The 21,538-nt window shown below is 41.6% G+C and overlaps 1 protein-coding gene across 1 annotated transcript in view; it reads left to right on the top strand.

The window, feature by feature from the left end:
• The first annotated feature begins 10,694 nt into the window (after window positions 1-10,694).
• The window catches only part of LOC133444568 (cellular retinoic acid-binding protein 1), a 38,139-nt gene continuing 27,295 nt past the window's right edge, over window positions 10,695-21,538 (top strand). Inside the window, exons 1-2 of the mRNA XM_061722410.1 lie at window positions 10,695-11,119; window positions 21,523-21,538. The exon at window positions 21,523-21,538 is cut by the window's right edge and continues 163 nt beyond it. Coding sequence (XP_061578394.1) covers window positions 11,047-11,119; window positions 21,523-21,538 — 89 coding nt within the window. The 5' untranslated portion in view covers window positions 10,695-11,046. The remainder of the gene's footprint in view (window positions 11,120-21,522) is intronic.

The following is a 21,538-nucleotide window of genomic DNA, read 5'->3' as shown; positions in this document are numbered from 1 at the left end:
ATATATTTATTTAGAACACACCGAGGTGAGAGCTGGACCGCTGAGAACCGTTTAGAAGAGCTCTTGTATCAGCTGCAGTTATCCTGCAAGAAACATTGATACTTTCAAATCAAGTACTCCATATTTACTTGACACTAGGGATGGGTGGTAGGCTATGGACTAAAAAATGTATCACGATCATTTCTGGCATTTATCCCGATAACGATAAAAAAGACGATAAAAAAAACCCAATTCAACTCCACCTTTGTAACTATAAATCTATCACCACATTCAGTCTTTGGAGCCAAAACACTGCTCTAAAATAATACTGAATACTACTAAACTACACCAATGGAAATTTATCTTTCTTTCTTTCTTTCTTTCTTTCTTTCTTTCTTTCTTTCTTTCTTTCTTTCTTTCTTTCTTTCTTTCTTTCTTTCTTTCTTTCTTTCTTTCTTTCTTTCTTTCTTTCTTTCTTTCTTTCTTTCTTTCTTTCTTTCTTTCTTTCTTTCTTTCTTTCTTTCTTTCTCCCTTTCCTTCCTTCCTTCCTTCCTTCCTTCCTTCCTTCCTTCCTTCCTGCCTTCCTTCCTTCCTTCCTTCCTTCCTTCCTTCCTTCCTTCCTTCCTTCCTTCCTTCCTTCCTTCCTTCCTTCCTTCCTTCCTTCCTTCCTTCCTTCCTTCCTTCCTTCCTTCCTTCCTTCCTTCCTTCCTTCCTTCCTTCCTTCCTTCCTTCCTTCCTTCCTTCCTTCACGTACGTTGTGCATCTATTTAACACAGAACAATAAATCAGTTTTACACAAAAACATCATCAACAGGAATTTATCGTTTTTACCGCGAGATACAAATTCTTACTGTGGGGAATTTTTTTGACGGTTTATCACGAACAGTAAAATATCACCCATTCCTACTTGACACATAGCAACACATCTTTTATCTTCATCAGCCAGGCGTTGGAGTGGATTTACGCAGGAAACAAAGTTACACTAGATGAATAAATACTTTGTTCATTATAGCATTATTACCTGAAAGCTTTGCAGAAACTAAAAACATTCTCCAGGGTTGGTCTGGAGGTTCAGAGGCTTCGACTGTCCACACTCATCACCCCCCAACGAGCACATTAGTGGGTTCATCTGGGTTCAGTGTCCTGCCCAAGATGCATCACACAGGACCAAGTACTTGATCCAGATGAATGTACGGTCTCCTTATGGCACTTTTCCACTAGTACATACTCGGCTCCACTCAACTCGGCCTGGAGCAGAAGTAGGAGGTTGGAGCGAAGCTGCTGTGACGTATTTGATTGTGTGATCTAAAAAAGAAGACAATAACACTAAAGATTGTAAAGAGACTAAAGAGAATCAACAAACCCACTCTTCATCAAACTGAGAACACTCAAATTTAAAGGGATTGTGACATGAAAAACACATTTTTCTTGATTTTTTGTGTTTTGTTGGGTGTCTTGACATCAATTACACCCAAAAAACAACGAACTTTTAACATTCAGTGTATTGTGTGCTTTCTGGGATTTTCCGCATAACTATGCAAAAACGGCTCATCTGGTTTGGTGGCGGATCGTTACGTAACGGCCCGCTAAATCACCGCCCCCTCCACCCAGCTCCCTGCCTCCTCTCCTCTCCAGTGCACCATAAAGGCTGATTTATGGTTCCGCGTTACACCGACGCAGAGCCTACGGCGTAGGGTTACGCGGCGACGCGCTACGTACGCTGAACCCTACGGCGTATGCTCTGCGTCGATTTAACGCGGAACCATAAATCAGGCTTAACACGGAGCTGTTTAGAGCCTCTTTTGTTCTAATCACCGGAGGAAAACTGCTAAGAAGACCCGCGGCCACTGACTGGACTTAAGATAAGGGGACACTTTATTTACATGCCTTTATTTTTATGATTGTTTGCTGTGGTTCGCCCTCCTGCTTTTCCGTCCATGCTTCGCCTGTCGCTCTCCGACGCCGCTGTGAGCGTATGGTTGGGCTGGAGGAGGTTTGGAGGAGGAGCGGAGCAATGATTGACAGGAAAGGGGGGAAAGGAAGCATTTTTCACGGCGCAAAAAAACACTGTAATAAAAAGCCAGGAAAAGAGAACTAGAGTGAAGTTTTTCTTGTTACACTCTTTTAGACACATTTGAGGGATGTTGGCCAAGACTTTTAATAGTGTTAAAAGCATGTTAAAAATGATGTCACAATACCTTTAAGGATCTGGTCGACTTCAAAACTTTACAAATCATGCACAAAGCAAATCATCATCAGTTGCCACAAGACATCCAGAAGTTGTTTCAAATAAAAGAAAATAAACACAATCTCAGGGGGATATGCAATTTTAAAAAACAGCATGTATGAACAAACATCAAAACTCATTGTGTATCAGTGAAGGGAGTTAATCTGTGGAACAACTGTAAAGATGAAATGAAATCATGCAAATCACTAAGTAAGTTTAAACAAATCTTTAAAATCAATACTCTTTATGGATACAAAACGGAAATGGACACATGAACTGACAGTCAATGACCAAAGTGCCTTGCTCAGCTGAACCACTTTTTCTTTTCTTTTATGCTTTTCTTTTAGAAGTTCTGTGAAATGAAGAAATGGTAAAAACAGAACATTAAAGGGGTAGGACGAGAAAAGTTTTTTGAAACTTCATCCTACACCCTTTCAAACAGGAAATATTTATCTACATATAGATTTGTCTCTTTAATTTGCTTTGTTTTGCATGTTTTTTTTGTTTTTTCGGTATATACATTTATTTATTCAGATTTTTTTTTTGTTTTTGTTTTAACCTGTTTGAATAAATAATTAAATGAAAGAATGGAAAAAAAAAGAAAGATGTAGAACCTGGAGGAGATGATAGATGTGCTGCTGGGTCTGTGACTTATGTTCGATATGAAGTAAAAAAAAGAGAGTGAGAGAAGCTTCAAGCTTTTTAATTATTTTAGTTTGTCTCAGCGCTGCTGAAAAGTCCGTTGGTAGCTGAGCAGCTATGAAGAGACAGAGCTCCTGGTAGATCTGGTCGTTCCTTATCTCCGTCTACATCCCTTTTTTAATTCTCTCCTCAGCACCAGGTTTATGAACATCTGACCCTCAGAGTTGGATCATGAAACAGACTTCTGCTAGTCGAATAAAATGAACAAGAAGCCGTCAGTGTTGCTCTTTCACTGATGTCACATCCTGACTCAGACGTCTGACTCCAACCCCCCGACCAATCGGTGGCCTGTAGTGTGATGACATCACAGCCCGACTCAGCTGCTTAGAACCTCAGCAGAATAGTTACAGAAAAAGTATCTACTCGGCACGTTAGACCCCTAGTGGGAAAGAACCAAACCGAGTGGAGGCGAGTCGGTACTGAGTAGGTACTAGTGGAAAAGTGCCATTAGTCTGTCTCTAAACTAGTTCCCTTGGTGTGAGACAGGTGAGGGGCTTGAGGTCTGTTCCTCCATGAACCAGGTTGGGCGGATTCAACTCCTGAAAACACTCCCAGAGCTCAGAAAAATCAGCTTGAAACCACTCATGGTGGGGTTGTCCAGTTCTTTTTGTACAGTCTGTAATGAAAACATAAAAGTAAAACACTTACCTGATCATAGTGGGTCCTGATGTGAGGGAATATAATATCAGACGCATAACAATATGTAGGTACGACGATCCATTGGGGGTTTCTTGTTGCCTTCATCTTTGTTAAATACATAAGGGCAAAAAAGAATCGTATGTTGTTATCCATTCTAAGTGGTAGGGATGGGCGGTATGGACTAAAAAATGTATCACGATAATTTCTGGCATTTATCCCGATAACGATAAAAAAAATACCAATTCAACTCCATCTTTGTAACTATAAATCTATCTCGCTCTCAGATCCGCCATGTTTGTTACACAAAAACGTATCAACGGGAATTTATCTTTCTTTCTTTCTTTCTTTCTTTCTTTCTTTCTTTCTTTCTTTCTTTCTTTCTTTCTTTCTTTCTTTCTTTCTTTCTTTCTTTCTTTCTTTCTTTCTTTCTTTCTTTCTTTCTTTCTTTCTTTCTTTCTTTCTTTCTTTCTTTCTTTCTTGCTCATTTCCTTCCTTCCTTCCTTCCTTCCTTCCTTCCTTCCTTCCTTCCTTCCTTCCTTCCTTCCTTCCTTCCTTCCTTCCTTCTTTCCTCCTGCTCTCTCCTTTCCTTCTTCCCTTCCTCTTTTCTCCCTTCCTTCCTCCTTTCCTTGTTTCCTTCCTTTCTTCCTTCTTTCCTTTTTCCCTTCCTTCCTTCTTTCCTCCTGCTCTCTCCTTCCTTCTTCCCTTCTTCCCTTCCTTCCTTCCTTCCTTCCTTCCTTCCTTCCTTCCTTCCTTCCTTCCTTCCTTCCTTCCTTCCTTCCTTCCTTCCTTCCTTCCTTCCTTCCTTCCTTCCTTCCTTCCTTCCTTCCATAAATCAGTTTTACACAAAAACGTCATCAACGGGAATTTATCATTTTTACAGTGAGATACAAATTCTTACCGTGGGGAATTTTTTTGACGGTTTATCGTGAACGATAAAATATCACCCATTCCTAAGTGGTATTTGATTCACTGCAATCAGGTGGTTTCTGTCATCTTTTCATCCACAGAAAAATCCCCACTGGATGAACTTAAATAACTTTGCACATGATTGTATAAAAACATGATGAAACCTGATGTGCGGTCAGCAGGTCTGACGTAACGCGTGACCGCTCCTCTACCTCCGTCCATATGCTTGATGTTATTAAACACTTCTCTTTCTTTTTAAACAGGCTTTTAGTTGATTTGCTAATAACCCTCATATTCCACAAATATAGTCAAAATTCAGAGGTGTCAGGTAACGAAGTACAAATACTTCGTTACCTTACTTAAGTAGAAATTTTGGTTATCTATACTTCACTGGAGTAATTATTTTTCAGACGACTTTTTACTTTTACTCCTTACATTTTCACGCAATTATCTGTACTTTGTACTCCTTACATTTTAAAAACAGCCTCGTTACTCTATTTCATTTCGGCCTTTAATAAAAACTATCCAGTTAAATTGCTCCATCCGGATAGAGTGAATTTGGTTGTGGTTGTTTCAGATGTTCTTGTCCAGTTTTGTTCTTACATCCGTTCCCTCAGATTCCTGCAACTAAACTTGGATGTACATTCCCATAAAGGTTAGGATAAATGATAACATGCCTCTGAAGTTTGACTTTTTGCAGCATTGCAATACTTATAGGCAACTAGTCATCATATCTGCTGCTCTCTGAAACACATGTTAATGCTCAATAGTACACATATATGGATCTTTAATATATTTGCATTATACTAAGATACATTCATTTTCAATGGCTTTTGTCCTTAATGGCTTTTTTCCCCCTTACATTACTTTTACTTTTATACTTTAAGTAGTTTTGAAACCAGTACTTTTATACTTTTACTTGAGTAAAAAATGTGATACTTCAACTTCTACAGGAGTATTTTTAAACTCTAGTATCTATACTTCTACCTGAGTAATGAATGTGAATACTGAAGACACCTCTGTCAAAATTGTCTCATTTTAGGCAAAAATATATTTTTGACCAGAATTCTTAAAAATAGCAAATGGTCTAAAATAGTCTTGTAATTTTTTTGGAACAACTCTCTTTTTTAAACTTTCTTCGGAGTACGTTTTTTGCAGTGTATCTGTCTTGTGAAAAGGTTTGCTGCATAACTAAAATACCTACTCCAATTGATTAATGCTATACATTCATACAAAATAAAAATGGCCCTTTATCTCTAAACAGTAGCATAATATCCTAAATCAAACCATTTGAATATGATGCATAAGAGCAGGAAGCTGTGGAGCTGCCGGCCCTGCAGAGATGTAAATGTTGCATCTGTTCTCCTCTCCCTCCCCGGGCATGAACGCCATCGTTAACACGTATGTATCGTCGAGCCTGACGGCTTCCAGGGAGAAGACCCAGAAACTGTGTCTCGCTCTGGACGGCAAGGAAATGATGCAGCTCTTTTCATTCATATTTCTCCGGATGCCATTTCCGGGGTAACGAGCGTGTCGTTGTGTCATTAGCTGCTTCATCTGAAGCCGTTATCATCGAACAGTGAAAAGAAAAACATGAAGCCATCGTCTGCTTACGACACCTTGGCCTATCGTACAGGGTCAGTCGGAATAAAAGTGACTAACCCCGTAACTTTTAAGCACAGGTGTCTCCTTCTTAGAAGTTTGAAACATTTTAATACCTTTGACGAGCTTAGATGCATTAAACAGACTGAGCTGCGAAATGTAAATGGCTGGCGTTGAGCTGCTCGGCGTGCCGTGACTCGGAGATAAAAGCTGCTGTAATCGCTGTCGTGCTGAGGCTACCTGAAAGCTCAGCAAGAGTCTAAAGTCTTGCATGACTGCACAGAAACCACATTACATAATAACCCTTCAGCCCTTCAGGAGTCTTATGTTTCTGCAGGAAAACTTTTTTGTGATCAAATGTTTTTATTAAAGGTGGCATCCACAATAATTTTAAACAAGCATTAACATATTCTCAGCCCCTTCCAAACCCACCTCTTGGACCTAAAAAAAATAAATAAATAAATACAAAAAAAAAATTGGTAATGCAGAAAAACAGATACTACAAAGATAATACAACAAAGGACAAAATAAAACAAAGGCAAAACATAATAATATCAAAAACTAGACAAGGATAGCTGCAACAAGGTAGTCTACGTCAATTTTAAATACATCTTTCGAGTTTGGACTTAATTTTATCTGCTGCCATTTACCAAAATAAAATATTTTGTTGTTTTGCGTTATGGATTGGGGCTGTAGATATTTCCAGATAGATCATTTCAAGGAAGGTCAAATACCAATGGGAGATGTTAAGCGTGCGTGGTGGTTTCCATCTTACTGCTATTATCTTTTTTGTTGCTGTTAGGCCAGCAAGCAAAATTCGTTTCTGACATAGTGAAGTATTGATTGATTGTTGATAAATTATTTAAAATAAGTGTTTGAGGGTTTATTGGAATATTCTGTGCTGTTATCGAGGATAATTTTCTGCAGGAAAACTTAAAAGTAGACAACCCAACGAAACAATTGAAGGTACATTATACTGTATACAGTAAATACATAATTTACGTTACAACAATCTATGCATGAAAACAAATTCCGCCTCATTATGTTCATGCATTAACATCCTCATGAGGATGAGATGCTCAGGAACGCTCCATCAATGTGGGATGTCCATGGATGTCCGTCCAGCGTAGTTCAAAAGCCTCCATCTCTAATGGTCTGGGGTTGCATCAGTATCTGTGAAAAACAATGCTAAACCACATCCCGCATCCTTCACAGTAGAGGAGTCTGGGTACCGGACTGGCCTTTCTGCAGTCCAGACCTTCCTCTAAATGAAAAATCCAGCAACGGTGATCGGGTTGTCCTCTCCTAAAGGTGCTTTTCCACCAGTACCTACTCAGCCCGGCTCGACTCGCCTCCACTCGGTTTGGTTCTTACCCCTAGGGCTCTAACGTGCCGAGTAGATACTTTTTCTGTAACTATTCTGCCGAGGTTCTAACCGCCTGAGTCGGGCTGTGATGTCATCACACTACAGGCCACCGATTGGTCGGGGGGTTGGAGTCAGACGTCTGAGTCAGGAGGAGGAAATCAGCGAAAGAGACTCTGACGGCTTCTTGTTTATTTTATTCAACAGGCAATGGCAGCACAAAAGTCTGTTTGGTGATCCAACTCTGAGGTGCAGATGTTCATAAACCTGGGGCCGGATTCACCAATATGTTCTTAAGAACGATCTTAAGAAATGTCTTAAGATCTAAAATTAAGAAGTTCATAAGAAAGTTTTTAGTGCAATTCCTCAATATTTTCTTAAAAAGCGTCTTAATAACTGTCATTTCTTATGAATTTCTTATTTTTCCTACTTAAGAACTTCTTAAAAAATGTCATTGCATTGCACGCGCCAACAAACAACATTTATAGGTAGTTTGGTCTTAACCGTCAGTCACTCACTAAACATGGAGAAGGAGAAAAAGAGATGCAGGAACTTTTCAAGGTTATGGTGGATGATATTAATGTGTGAAAAAAATACTATTGGGTAAAATTAATAATAATTAACTACCACGCTAACAAACATGCTAACAAACATTTCTTTGTGTAATTAATTACAAAGTATATCCTCAAACTATGACCTACTAGTCTAAACTTGTCTAAAATGTGTTGAAAAAGGTGATTTAGAGGCTTATCTTTTCACAGAAGAAATTTTAAGACGGATCAAGGTTGTCTTAAAGTTAAGAAAAAAGTTAAGAACAAATTTGAGAACTTTTATTTCAAGAATACTATTTATACTATTTTTCTTAAGAAGAAACTTAAGAAGAAAGTTAGAAGAAATACTTAAGAACTTTTTTTGGAGAATATGACTTCTTATCTTAGATAAGAAAATACTTAGAAAGGTTTTAAAAAGAGTGAGGTGGAAGTTGTGCCATCAAGTCCGTCTGCGGCTCTGCGGCGTTGACGGGTCTGAGCTGTCGGGGGGGGGAGGTGGGGGGTTAACGCAGAGCTCTAGGTTCACGTCGATTAAAAACAAAGTTACATAGAGAAACGAGGGGATCTGCTCAGGGGCTGGAGAAGAAGAAGAAGATCCATCTTTGGATACACTTTCCTACTTAAGCTTTAGTTATGGTTCTGCGTCAAAACGACGCCGTGCCTACGGCGTGTGGTCTGACTGCGTCGACGCGTAGCACACGTCGACGCGTAGCACACGCCGTCACTGACGCCGTCACTGACGCCGTCACTGACGCCGTCTCCCGAAAATTGTAACTACACGTCGAGGCAACGCAGACCACACGCAGACGGAGAGGGCTGTGATTGGTTCGCTTGGTAGCAACGCATTTCCAGTTTCCGGTTTGAAGCAGTCGTGAACTTTCAGCGCTCTTTTCTTCGTGTATGTGTGATTTTTCTGTTTTTTTGCACAACAGTTGTCCTTATCTCTTTGATTCACTGTGACCGGAAAAAGTCGGATAAACCATTCAGAAAAATATCGCTAACTAGCGGTCACGGGGGGAACTGCACCGTGGAGAAATGGAGTGACGGAGAAGTCTGAAGGGTTCATGACGGCGTCACGGTGACGGCGTGTGCTCTGCGTTGGTTTGACACAGAACCTTAATTCAGGCTTTAGACGTGAAAAAGAAAACCCAATGTGTCATTGAAAAACACATCACCCGCGTTCCCTCACCGGCCTGGGATAGGTGGGTCGGGGTACCCGGGCCCGGCGGGGCTCGCCGTGCAGCCTGGGGCGCCTTCTGGCGGTGCTGGACCCCCCCGGGGAGGGGGAAACGGTGCGTGATTGTATGTTCTGTGTCGGTGAGAATGCGGTATGGAAGGGTCCTGCCATGGAGGATTTGAGCCTCCATTGGCAGGACATCAAAACTTAATAATTTATCAATATTATATTATACAAAGATGGTTATTATTATTATTATTATTATTATTATTATTATTATTATTATTATTATTATTATTATTATTATTATGTATAGTATATCATATTATTATTAGTATAGATATCGGATAGGTGAATGGATGAATGAATGGGATGCCTGGGTCTGGGGCCCTCCGTTGTCGGGCCTGCACGGGTGTCGCCTTGTTGGGGGGTTCCCTCTCTCCGGGCCCGTCTCCGGTCCCCCCCGCTGCCTCTGCGGCGGGGCGCCCCTCTGGTCCTGGAGGGCCACTTTCGTGGGGGACGGGTGCGCCTGCCCGCGTCGGCGGCCGGGGCGGCTCTGTCTCTCCGGGCAGGCTGGCCCTCTGCCGGGTGGGGGTCGTTGGCATGAAGGGTGAGGGCCTCCTGGCCGCGTGTCCGGCCCGGACCGGGTGGCCGGGGATTGCCCGGGTCGCGGTCCGCTGCCGCGGGATCCCTGGCTGCTTCTTTTCGCGCCGTGGGGGCCCCGCCTGCGGACCCCCTCGGCCGCTGCCGGGCGGGGGGGGGCCTCGCAGGCGGTGGGTTGCCTCCCTCCTGCTTCTCCCCTCTGTGGGGTTGCTGGTGGCCTGGGTTCCGGGCTCTTCCGTGTCGGCCTCTGGTCTCGCGGGTGGCGGGGTTGCTCCCCCGCCTCCCCCACTACAGATACACTTCAGGTAGAGCTTTGTTTGGTTTATTACACACACACACACACACACACACACACACACACACACACACACACACACACACACACACACACATATAGCCACTTAGTCACATGCATATACACAAACATACACAGCCACACAAACATATACATACACACACACACACACACACACACAAGAAAAAGACAAAGATGGGGAGAGATGCGGAAAAATAAATAGGTTGTCATTTCTTCTGTATCTTTGAATGAATGTATGCTTGAGTCTATAAGGTAACAATATAATAATAATAATAATAATAATAATAATAATAATAATAATAATAATAATAATAACAGTAATAATAATAATAATAATAAATAATAAGATAACCTTGTTTGAATTGTAAAAACGGTTTGGCTAAATACAATCTTTGACTAAAATGAGACTAAAATGGTCCTGGACAATTCTGACTAAAATAAGACTAAAATTCTCAGACTTTTAGTTGACTGAAACTTGACACGACTAAAGGGGAGATGGGGGGGGGGGGGGGGGTCGGGGGTGGAGGTGGGGGGTGGGGGGGGTGAGGGAGGAACCTCCTCTGCCTCCCATCAAAGGCAGCAACTATAAAGGAGCTGAAGGCGAGACTGCAGCCGGCAAACTGACACACACAGACGAGGAGGCGGCACGGTGTGTGTGTGTGCGTGTGTGTGAGAGAGAGAGAGAGAGAGAGAGAGAGAGAGAGAGAGAGAGAGAGAGAGAGAGAGAGAGAGAGAGAGAGAGAGAGACTCCATCCGTGTGAAAGTAAATAAATAAATAAAGCAGACCCTCCTGGGTGTACCGTGTGAGCGGGAGGCTGAGCCCAGAGCCCAGAGCCGAGGAGACAGGAGCACAGCGAAGGAGGAGGAGGAGAGTCAGAGCCAGACAGACAGACACCCCAGCGTGGAACAGGTTCCTTGTGCAGCAACCTCAGCACCGGCCGCCCCAACGCCCCAACGCCCCAACGCCCCAACGCCGCAGACATGCCACCCAACTTCGCCGGCAACTGGAAGATGAAGAAGAGTGAGAATTTTGATGAACTTCTCAAAGCCCTGGGTAAGCCCTCTCTTCTCCTGTCTTGTCTTCTTTAGCTCCATGCACAGAGTAAGTCTTTTGGTAAGAAGCTCCCTGGGAACTGGAGGCAGAGATGCTGAGGGGGGGGGGGACCTGAGCTTTACAGGAGATGAGCAACAGTGGATGCTGGATCCCGTCCTGAACAGACGTGGTATTGTTGCATGAACAGAGGAGGGGTGGCGGGGAAGTGGGGGGCACAACATTATTCATTTTGGGCATTTAAGTAGGCCATGCATTAATGCCAGGGGATTTCTATGCCCCCCCCACCCCCCCGTCTCTCCATTCTTCCTAATTCCTCTTCTTCTTCCCTGATGGTTGTGGTGGTTGAGACTCGGACCTCTTTAACTGGGTCAGCGTTTCGTCACGCCGGCAACCGCCGAGACGGAGAGCGACGGCGCTCAAACGCTCGGCATCTTCGGGGTAATGTGGACATTTTCAGGGAGAGGGTCAGCTGCTCCGACACCGTCCGGGAGCTGACTGAGATCACGGCTCCAACTTCCAACGGAAATGTGCAGATTAGATTTTAATAAAAAAAAAACATTCTTCATTTAAAAAAGTTGAGATAATCTGTGGCTGAATGTCTGACGGGACAAAGACGGAAGACTCTTGAAGGCTCTGCAGCTTCATAATTAGGCTCATTACACGCTACACTTGAATCCCTGGCAGCAGAACTGACAGACGACAACCGGCTAAGACCTCGTCCAAGTAACGGCAAATCTCCGTTCCTGCTTGGAAGGATGAACCCGAGTCTGAAGCCGTCCGTCAGGCGTGAGTTCGATTCCCCCCCCGAGACACCTGTCCGGCCCCGGGTCCCCGGGTCCCGGTCCTGCCCCGTTAGGAGGCCCCACGAGGCAGCAGTTTATCCGCCTGGATGAGCTCAGCAGAACCTCCTCCAGCACGTTAACCTCGTCTCCCCGGGCGGGTCGCCCGGCCGCCGTTACGTAAGGCCCCGGTCACAGAGGGAGCCGACGGGCAACCAAAGCGGATTCCAGCGCCGCTGGGCCGCCACTTTCCATCAACATCGTTCTAATTATCCGTTGACTGGGAGATCCCCCGGCAGGAGGAGGGGACCGGTTTACCCAGAGTGCAGCGAGTGGAGGCCTGACCCGACTTTGTTAGTTAGTTCGTACGCCGGCACTCTTTTTTCCAAATTTTATGGCGAATCGCCCAATAGAACGTCATGGGAGCCGGTGTTCTGCCAATTTCTGCTGCTTTGCCAAAAAATGCTACCTAATGGTTTTCTACCTATGTAGAGCTACAATTTTACTGTGTTTTACTCCCTAATAGGGCTGGGGATCGATTCATATTCTTAAGATTCAGAATCGATTATCAAGATTTGATCCGATCCGATTCGATTCCGATATTGATTTGGGTTAGTGTTATTAAATAACTGTTTTTTGAGCTGTTGCATGAAGGATATGACTGTAGTTCTGCAACAAATTAATACTGTTATTATTGTTATTATTGTCTATTTTGGTTTTACATTTTTGAGAATTTGGTTTTTGGTATTTTTTGCAAATGTAATCCCAAGACAGTATATAAAGTAATGAAATATAGACAATTTATGCAATTATAACCTAACACTTTAATGTTTTCATACCTTTAAACATATTTAAAGGCAAAAACATGGCACCAGTTATTCTCGTGTCCAACAAAACATAACTTTTTTGGGGATAAACAAAAAAATAACCAAAAGTTGTAATGTAATGATGAAAAAAAAATACATAAATAAATAAAAGGACCCCCCCCCCCCCCCCAAAAAAAAAAATACGATAATAATAATCGATCTTTAGACATATGAATCGATTTTTAGGAATTAATATGAGAATCGATTTAGAATTGGGAAATCGATTTTTTCAACACAGGCCTACTCCCTAACCCACTTCCTTTCCCCCCAAGTGGTCCTTGTCTCTTGCCAGGCCGTCATTGTAAATAAGAATGTTCTTAATGACCTGCCTGGCTAAATAAAGGCCAATGAATGAATGAATATCAAATAAAGCCATAGAATTGTTTTTTTTTCTCTTTATCCTATAATTTTCACAAAGTGTAATCCAATTCATGTCATGGGTCGTGTATTTTGAAGGATCAAATACTCAACATCCCATATTATCAATTTTACATGGTGTAAGAAATGATTGGCGTGGCAATCAAACTTTGAAAATCGTCTGTGCGCATGTGCAGAACCACAAAGTAGCATTTCTCTGCAGGTAGCAAGGATTGGCAGAACACCGGTTTAGACGCAATATTTCTTTCCTTTTAGACCAGACGCTCCTCTTTAGAGGCACATTTATCAGGTGATACTGCAAGATATCTACAACACATGACGGTTTGAAGATGAATATGAACTAATTTCTCTGGAAAAGTTGAGACTTCGAGCCAAAGAGATGCTCACGGTTTCCAAACACATGGTGTGATCCATCAGAAACATGGGTGGAGCCAAGTGCGATGTGACGTTAATGTGTTTTTAATGTTGGGTGTTAACTATCTGAGACAGGAGGGTCTTTCGGGGGGATTCTTTTTCAAAATTGACGTAATATAATGGCTCTCTATAGATTCACCTAGTGGAAAATAAAAAAGATCCCCACGTGAAGCCAGATGGCCCAACCAGACGTGCCCAACACTCCCCCAGGGGCGTCAATTGGGTATGAAGGTACGGAAGCCGCCACACCTCGGCTTCAGGGGAAAATGTAAATGTTTGTTTTTTAAATACATTTATGGAATTACTCTGTGTCTATTTGTATTGATTATTCTATTACTTAATACATATAGAATAATTACAAATGCAAATCAGAACAACATGATCGATTTCACTAGTTATTATACACTGCAAAAACTCAAAATCTTAACAAGAATATTTGTCTTATTTCTAGTTAAAATGTCTAATTTTTAGTAAAAAAAATCTCATTGCATTTAAGACAAGACTCAAAAACAACCATTTTCACCTGTTTCAAGTAGATTTTCACTTAAAATAAGTACAAAAATCTGCCAGTGGAACAAGATTTATCTTCTCATTACAAGCAAAAAAATCTTGTTCCACTGGCAGATTTTTCTACTTATTTCAAGTGAAAATTTACTTGAAAAAGGTGAAAATGGTCAAATAACAAGTTATTTTTCTGGTGATGACTCTTGTTTTAAGTGTAATGAGATTTTTTGACTAAAAATAGACATTTTAACTAGAAATAAGACAAATATTCCTGGTAAGATTTTGAGTTTTTGCAGTGAGCGAGACTGCATTTGAAAAAGTTCCAATTTTCTTGACCACACAGATAAACTACATAAACTTCTGTGATGAGTATTTGCTGGACGTGTTGATTGATACTCTAGTTAAGTTCTGTGACTCGTAACCTTGCCATACCTTAGCTTCCACTGAATTGACGCCACTGCACTCCCCACGAGCCGGAGCCACATCAGGACCGCCCGTCACCGGACAGCAGGAGCTAACCTGCCCTGACATCCTCGCCAGTAACGTTGCTTTTGTCAACGAATATTATGACTAAATATCGTCGTCAACGAACCTTTATCACCTGAGGAAAACGAGACGAGATGCAACGAAAATGCTGTTCATGTGACGATAACGATAATTAAATATATAATGCAATATCGTAGAAGAATAAAAACAAGACTAAAATGTAGATTACAAAATAAAAACTCTGCTAAAATGTGTCTTCATTTTCGTTGACCAAAACGAGACTAAATGTTCTAACAAAGATCCTTAATGTCCGTGTTTTCAGTAGTTTCCTCTGGTTTAATGTCCATGTTTTCAGTAGTTTCCTCTGGTTTAATGTCCATGTTTTCAGTAGTTTCTCTGGTTTAATGTCCATGTTTTCAGTAGTTTCTCTGGTTTAATGTCCATGTTTTCAGTAGTTTCTCTGGTTTAATGTCCATGTTTTCAGTAGTTTCTCTGGTTTAATGTCCATGTTTTCAGTAGTTTCCTCTGGTTTAATGTCCATGTTTTCAGTAGTTTCTCTGGTTTAATGTCCATGTTTTCAGTAGTTTCTCTGGTTTAATGTCCATGTTTTCAGTAGTTTCTCTGGTTTAATGTCCATGTTTTCAGTAGTTTCTCTTTTTTAATGTCCATGTTTTCAGTAGTTTCTCTGGTTTAATGTCCATGTTTTCAGTAGTTTCTCTGGTTTAATGTCCATGTTTTCAGTAGTTTCCTCTGGTTTAATGTCCATGTTTTCAGTAGTTTCTCTGGTTTAATGTCCATGTTTTCAGTAGTTTCTCTGGTTTAATGTCCATGTTTTCAGTAGTTTCTCTGGTTTAATGTCCATGTTTTCAGTAGTTTCTCTGGTTTAATGTCCATGTTTTCAGTAGTTTCTCTGGTTTAATGTCCATGTTTTCAGTAGTTTACTCTGGTTTAATGTCCATGTTTTCAGTAGTTTACTCTGGTTTAATGTCCATGTTTTCAGTAGTTTCTCTGGTTTAATGTCCATGTTTTCAGTAGTTTCTCTGGTTTAATGTCCATGTTTTCAGTAGTTTCTCTGGTTTAGTTCTGCTGGGTGACGTTAGTCCTCAATCCCAGTCGCTGCAGCGGGGAATCAGATCCAGAAGATGCAGCTGCAGAGTTAGAGGCTGATGCCGTTAACGCAGAGCTCTAGGTTCACGTACATTAAAAACAAAGTTACATAGAGAAATGCAGGGATCTGCTCTGGGGCTGGAGAAGAAGAAGAAGAAGAAGAAGATCCATCTTTGGATCTACTTTCCTACATAGACGTGGAAAAGAAAACACAATGTGTCATTGAAAAAGACAAAGATGGGGAGAAATGCGGAAAAATAAATATGTTGTCAGTTCTTTTGTATCTTTGAATGAATGTATGCTTGAGTGTATAAGGTAACAATAATATAATAATAATAATTATAATTAATTAATAATTAATAATAATAATAATAATAATAATAATAATAATAATAATAATAATAATAATAATAATAATAATAATAATAATAATAATAATAATAATAATAATAATAATAATAAATAATAAGATAACCCTGTTTGAATTCTAAAATGGGTTTGGCTAAATACAATCTTTGACTAAAACTAGACTAAAATGGTCCTGGACAATTCTGACTAAAATAAGACTAAAATGCTCAGACTTTTAGTCGACTGAAACTTGACACGACTAAAATGAGAATGAACGTGACTAAAACTAATAAAAACTAAAACGATAGCTTGACCCAAAGACTAGACTAAAACTAAAATTGAAACAGGCTGACAGAAACAAAACCACTCGCGATGTGGACGTTTCTCTTCCTTACATGGCCGGACGATCCCTCACACCGGGCTTGGCGCCAACATTCCACACATTTCTCTCCGTTTTGAGGAATAGTTGGTTTTTTTTTGTCACGGCCACAGAGACTTTATTGTGTCTTCTCCCTGAAACAAGCACATTTCTGGCATCGGCGGCTGGGGTTGGTGTGGAGACTCACGGCCAGCGAGTCTCCCCCCGTCTGAGGTCGTGAGCTGATCGGGGCTGGCATGAGCGCCGGGGGGTCACAGTCTGGGTGGAGTGTCTGGTGGCAGACCTTTCTGGATTTATTATTTATTTTTAACAGCAAATTCTGTTGGTAAAGATGCATAAACACACAAGATGTGGCAAATGTCTTGGAAGTCCTACCTGCAGCTTATTGTCTCTCTTCCCTCTACACCTGTCTTTAGCAAAACAGGTCATTTCTTTGTTTTTATATAATCCTCTAGCCTTGTTTCTCTTCTATTTCTGTACCCGACAACAGACGAGCATCGACAGCCGTTCTGCATTACGTCTTCTCTCTTGAAGAGCGAGTCCTGTGATCAAATCAGCAGAAGTTATGAAGTTATTGAACAAGGTTTGACCAACAGAATAATCTGGATCTTGCCATTAATAAACTGCAAGTGGGGATCAGCAGCCTTTAAGGGGACAATGAACAAACCAACCGACCAACCAACCAACCGACCGACCGACCGACCGACTAACCAACCAAACAACTGACAAACCAACCAACCAACCAACCAACCAACCAACTAACCAACAGACCGACCAACCAACCAACCAACTGACCAACCAACTAACCAACCAAACAACTGACAAACCAACTAACCAACCAACCAACCAACTGACCAACTAACTAACCCACGAAACAACTGACAAACCAACTAACCAACGAACTGACCAACCAACCAACCGACAAACCAACTAACCAACCAACCAACCAAACAACCGACAAACCAACCAACCAACCAACTGACCAACTAACCAACCAACCAACCAACTAACCAACCAACAAAACAACCAACCAACCAACCAACCGACCAACTGACCAACTAACTAACCAATGAAACAACTGACAAACCAACTAACCAACGAACTGACCAACCAAACAACCGACCAACCAACCAAACAACCAACCAAACAACCGACAAACCAACTAACCAACCAACCAACCAACCGACAAACCAACCGACAAACCGACCAACCAACCAACCAACCGACCAAAAAAACAACTAACCGACCAAACAAACCGACCAACCAACCAACCAACTAACCAACCAAACAACCGACAAACCAACCAACCAACTAACCAACCAACCAACTAACCAACCAACTGACCAACCACCAACCAACTAACCAACCAACTAACCAACCAACCAACTAACCAACCAACTGACCAACCAACCAACCAACTAACCAACCAAACAACCGACAAACCAACTGACCAACCAACTGACCAACTAACCAACCAAACAACCGACAGACCGACCGACCAACCAACCAAACAAACAGAACATAATAACACATAATCATACAAGAGGGTAGAAGAAAGCTGTGAGGCTGATTTTATAAGATACACACCCGGTAGGGGAGAGGGGCGGAGTCAAGTTGAGTGACCGACTCCACCCCCTAGAAACCTGGCACGACCAGCTGTAAAAGGTGCTGAAAAGTGACCGTTTATCTACATTTCTGTTATTTTGAGCAGTGTCCCAGGCATTTCATTAGGACTTCAGATCACTGATTCATTCAGGACAACTTTTGTTTTATATAGGCTAATATCTTTTTATTGACATTCAGCATTAGACATTCACATCCAGTATATCATGTACATATTACATCTGTTGTCTGTCCCAAATGTCAGAAGAATGTTTTGTTTTTATGTCCAAACAATGAAAAGAAAGACAAACCACCAAAAACTACTATCTCCAAGTGGGGAGTGATCTTTTCAACATAACACAGTCATTGACTTGAGAAAATAAAATCAGGGCCCACGGGGCGTGACGTAGTTGACCCAGTTTTCCCAGTATGAGGTGAATTTCTCCAATTTATGATCAATAAATGCCGTTATCTTCTCCATTTTATAAATGTCCATTGTAATTTCCATCCATACCTTTAAAGTTGGACTCTCCTGTGATAACCATTTCCTTGTAATAGTCTTTTTACAGGCCACTAGCAAGATATTCATTATATGTTTATCTCTTTTTGGCCAGTCCTGAGGTACAGTATGTGTCCGAAAAACATCTTACTCTCGAGGAGTATTTTGCATTTGAAGATATCCTGTCGGGCTTTCTGTATCTCTTTCCAGTAATCTTTCATGACAGGGCAGCTCCAGAAAACATGGTAATGATTTGCATTTTGATTCCCACAGTTTCTCCAGCAGACAGAGGAGTTATTACCATATTATTATCATAATGAGACTTCTGGGAGGGTGTGATAAAATACCTCATCAGACTTTTCCATCCAAACTCAGGACAACTTCTAAAAGTCATTTTCATGGGATCTATAAATGCAGAAAAGTACCGTATTTTCCGCACTATAAGGCACGCCTAAAAGCCTTCAATTTTTTCAAAAGCGGACCATGCGCCTTATAATCCGGTGCGCCTTATATATGGATCAATATTGAGCCGCAACAGGTTTATTTTTCAGCAAAGGCTCTGTGTGTATTGTTGAAATGTCTTGCGACATTTGACCGTTTATTGTTAGACAGTTTTTCTCCACAAATTAATAATAATAATAATAATGAATTAAATTTATAATGCACTTTCCATTCGGAAATCTCAAAGTGCTTACAAAAAAAAAAAAAAAAAAAAAAAAAAATCATTTATCAAAGCTGGCATATGCTTTGTTAAAAAGGTGAGTTTTTAGTCCTCTCTTGAAAGTGTCAACTGTCTGTGGTTCTCTCAGGTGGGTGGGGAGGGTGTTCCACAGTTTAGGGGCAACGGAGCAGAAGGCCCGGTCACCCATAGTGACTAGCTTGGTTTTGGTGGGTTTGAGGAGGTGGTTGTTTGCTGAGCGGGTGCGGGTGGGGGGCTGAGGATGAATCAGCTCCTTGAGGTAAGGGGGAGCGTTGCCGTGGATGCATTGGTAGGTGAGTAGGGAGATCTTGAATTCAGTCCGGGAGGAGATGGGGAGCCAGTGCAGTGAGTGGAGGATGGGAGTGATGTGGTCATATTTGCGCACTCTCATCAGGATCCTAGCAGCACTGTTCTGTATGTATTGGAGCTTTTGAAGGCTCTTGCTTGGGATCCCGATGAGAAGTGCATTGCAGTAGTCCAGCCTGGAGGAGACGAAGGCGTGGACCAGTTTTTCTGCATCTTTCGGGGACAGTATGGGGCGGAGTTTGGCGATGTTTTTGAGGTGGAAGAAGGAAGTTTGACGGAGGTGATTGATGTGGGCCTCATAGTTGAGGTGGGTGTCCATTCTGACACCCAGATTGGTGATGACGGATGACAGAGGGATATCCTGGCCAGAAAAGGTGATGCATGTGATGGGAGATGACTTGACCTGGTGTGGGGTGCCGATGAGCATGGCTTCTGTTTTGCTGCTGTTGATCTGTAAAAAGTGTTGTTTCATCCACGCCTTGATCTCCTCCAGGCAGATGGTGAGTGTGGATGAAGTTGACTGTGCAGAAGATGGGTCCAGTTTTAAGTAAAGCTGTGTGTCATCAGCATAGCAGTGGAAGGCCAAGCCGTGCCTGCTGATGACACTGCCGAGGGGGAGCATGTACAGGGTGAAGAGGGTGGGGCCGAGTACAGATCCTTGAGGGACACCGCAGGTGATGGGCTGGGTTTGGGATTTAACGCCTCCCAAGGAGATGCACTCGGTTCTTTCGGCAAATTAGGCAAACTGGTAGGCCACTCTCACCAGAGGTAAATGCAAATGAATCCGCCCAGGCATCATTGAATGTTCCATTTTCTTCAGATATTTTTCTTTTCTTACATTTCTCCATACTTGGCCCTGCTGGGGTTGAAAGTCGCGACGAATGGATGGCGGGAATACCGGCTTTCAAGAGTATGACGTTTATTTTGAGCGACGAAAAACAATAAAATATATATATTCTAATATGTCAAGATCACAATAATCTTCCAATTTAGAACTAAAATATTAAAGAACTAACACAAATAAAATACACTTCAATAAAATACTTAGTTGTTTTTTTTTTTTTGTAATTTATTTTCCCAAGCCACTCGGAGCCGCAGTGTAAGGATGAAAGAGCCGCATGCGGCTCCGGAGCCGCGGGTTGCCGACCCTTGGTCTAATGCAGGGATCGGCTCTAGAGCCGCATGCGGCTCTTTAGCGCCGCCCTAGTGGCTCCTGGAGCTTTTTCAAAAATGTTTGACCTTTTTTTCCTTCTTTTCTCTTTTTTTCTTCTTTTTTTTCTCTTTTTCTTTTTTCCTTTTCTTTTTTCTTTTTGTTTTCCTTTTTTCCTCTTTTTTCTTTTTTCTCTTTTTATTTATTTTTCTTCTTTTTTTCCTTTTTTCTTCCTTTTTCCTTTCCTTTTTAATCTCGACATTTCCAATTTTTTTCCCGAAATTTTGACTTTTTTCTCGAAATTTCGACTTTTTTCTCAACATTTCGACTTTTTCCTCGAGATTGTACTTCAACATTAATCTCGACATTCTGACTTTTTTCTCAAAATTTTGACTTTTTTCTCGTCATTTTGACTTTTTTTTCAACATTTCGACTTTTTTCTCAACATTTCGACTTTTTCCTCGAGATTGTACTTCAACATTAATCTCGACATTCTGACTTTTTTCTCAAAATTTTGACTTTTTTCTCGTCATTTAGACTTTTTCCTCGACATTTCAACTGTTTTCTCGAAGTGCATAATGAAAAAAAAAATCTTCCCCCAGTTATAACTAATATAGAAACATGCAGCATGTGTTGCCTTCATTCTAAGGCTTATAAAAGACTTTCATTTTTTGCGGCTCCAGACATATTTGTTTTTTGTGTTTTTGGTCCAATATGGCTCTTTCAACATTTTGGGTTGCCGACCCTTGGTCTAATGGATGCAGAACGTAACCCCAGCCTCTACTGTAGCGCCTTATAATGCGGAAAATATGGTAATGAGACTGAGCCCCCGCCCCGTCCCCCCCCCGACCTCCTCCTCTAACCGGTCTGCTGCCGTGTGTTCAGGTGTGAACGCCATGCT

This window comes from Cololabis saira, chromosome 5, assembly GCF_033807715.1.
Source record: "Cololabis saira isolate AMF1-May2022 chromosome 5, fColSai1.1, whole genome shotgun sequence".
Taxonomy (NCBI): Eukaryota; Metazoa; Chordata; class Actinopteri; order Beloniformes; family Belonidae; genus Cololabis; species Cololabis saira.
Note: the sequence above shows the minus strand (reverse complement) of the source record. Positions and strands in the feature narration are given on the sequence as shown.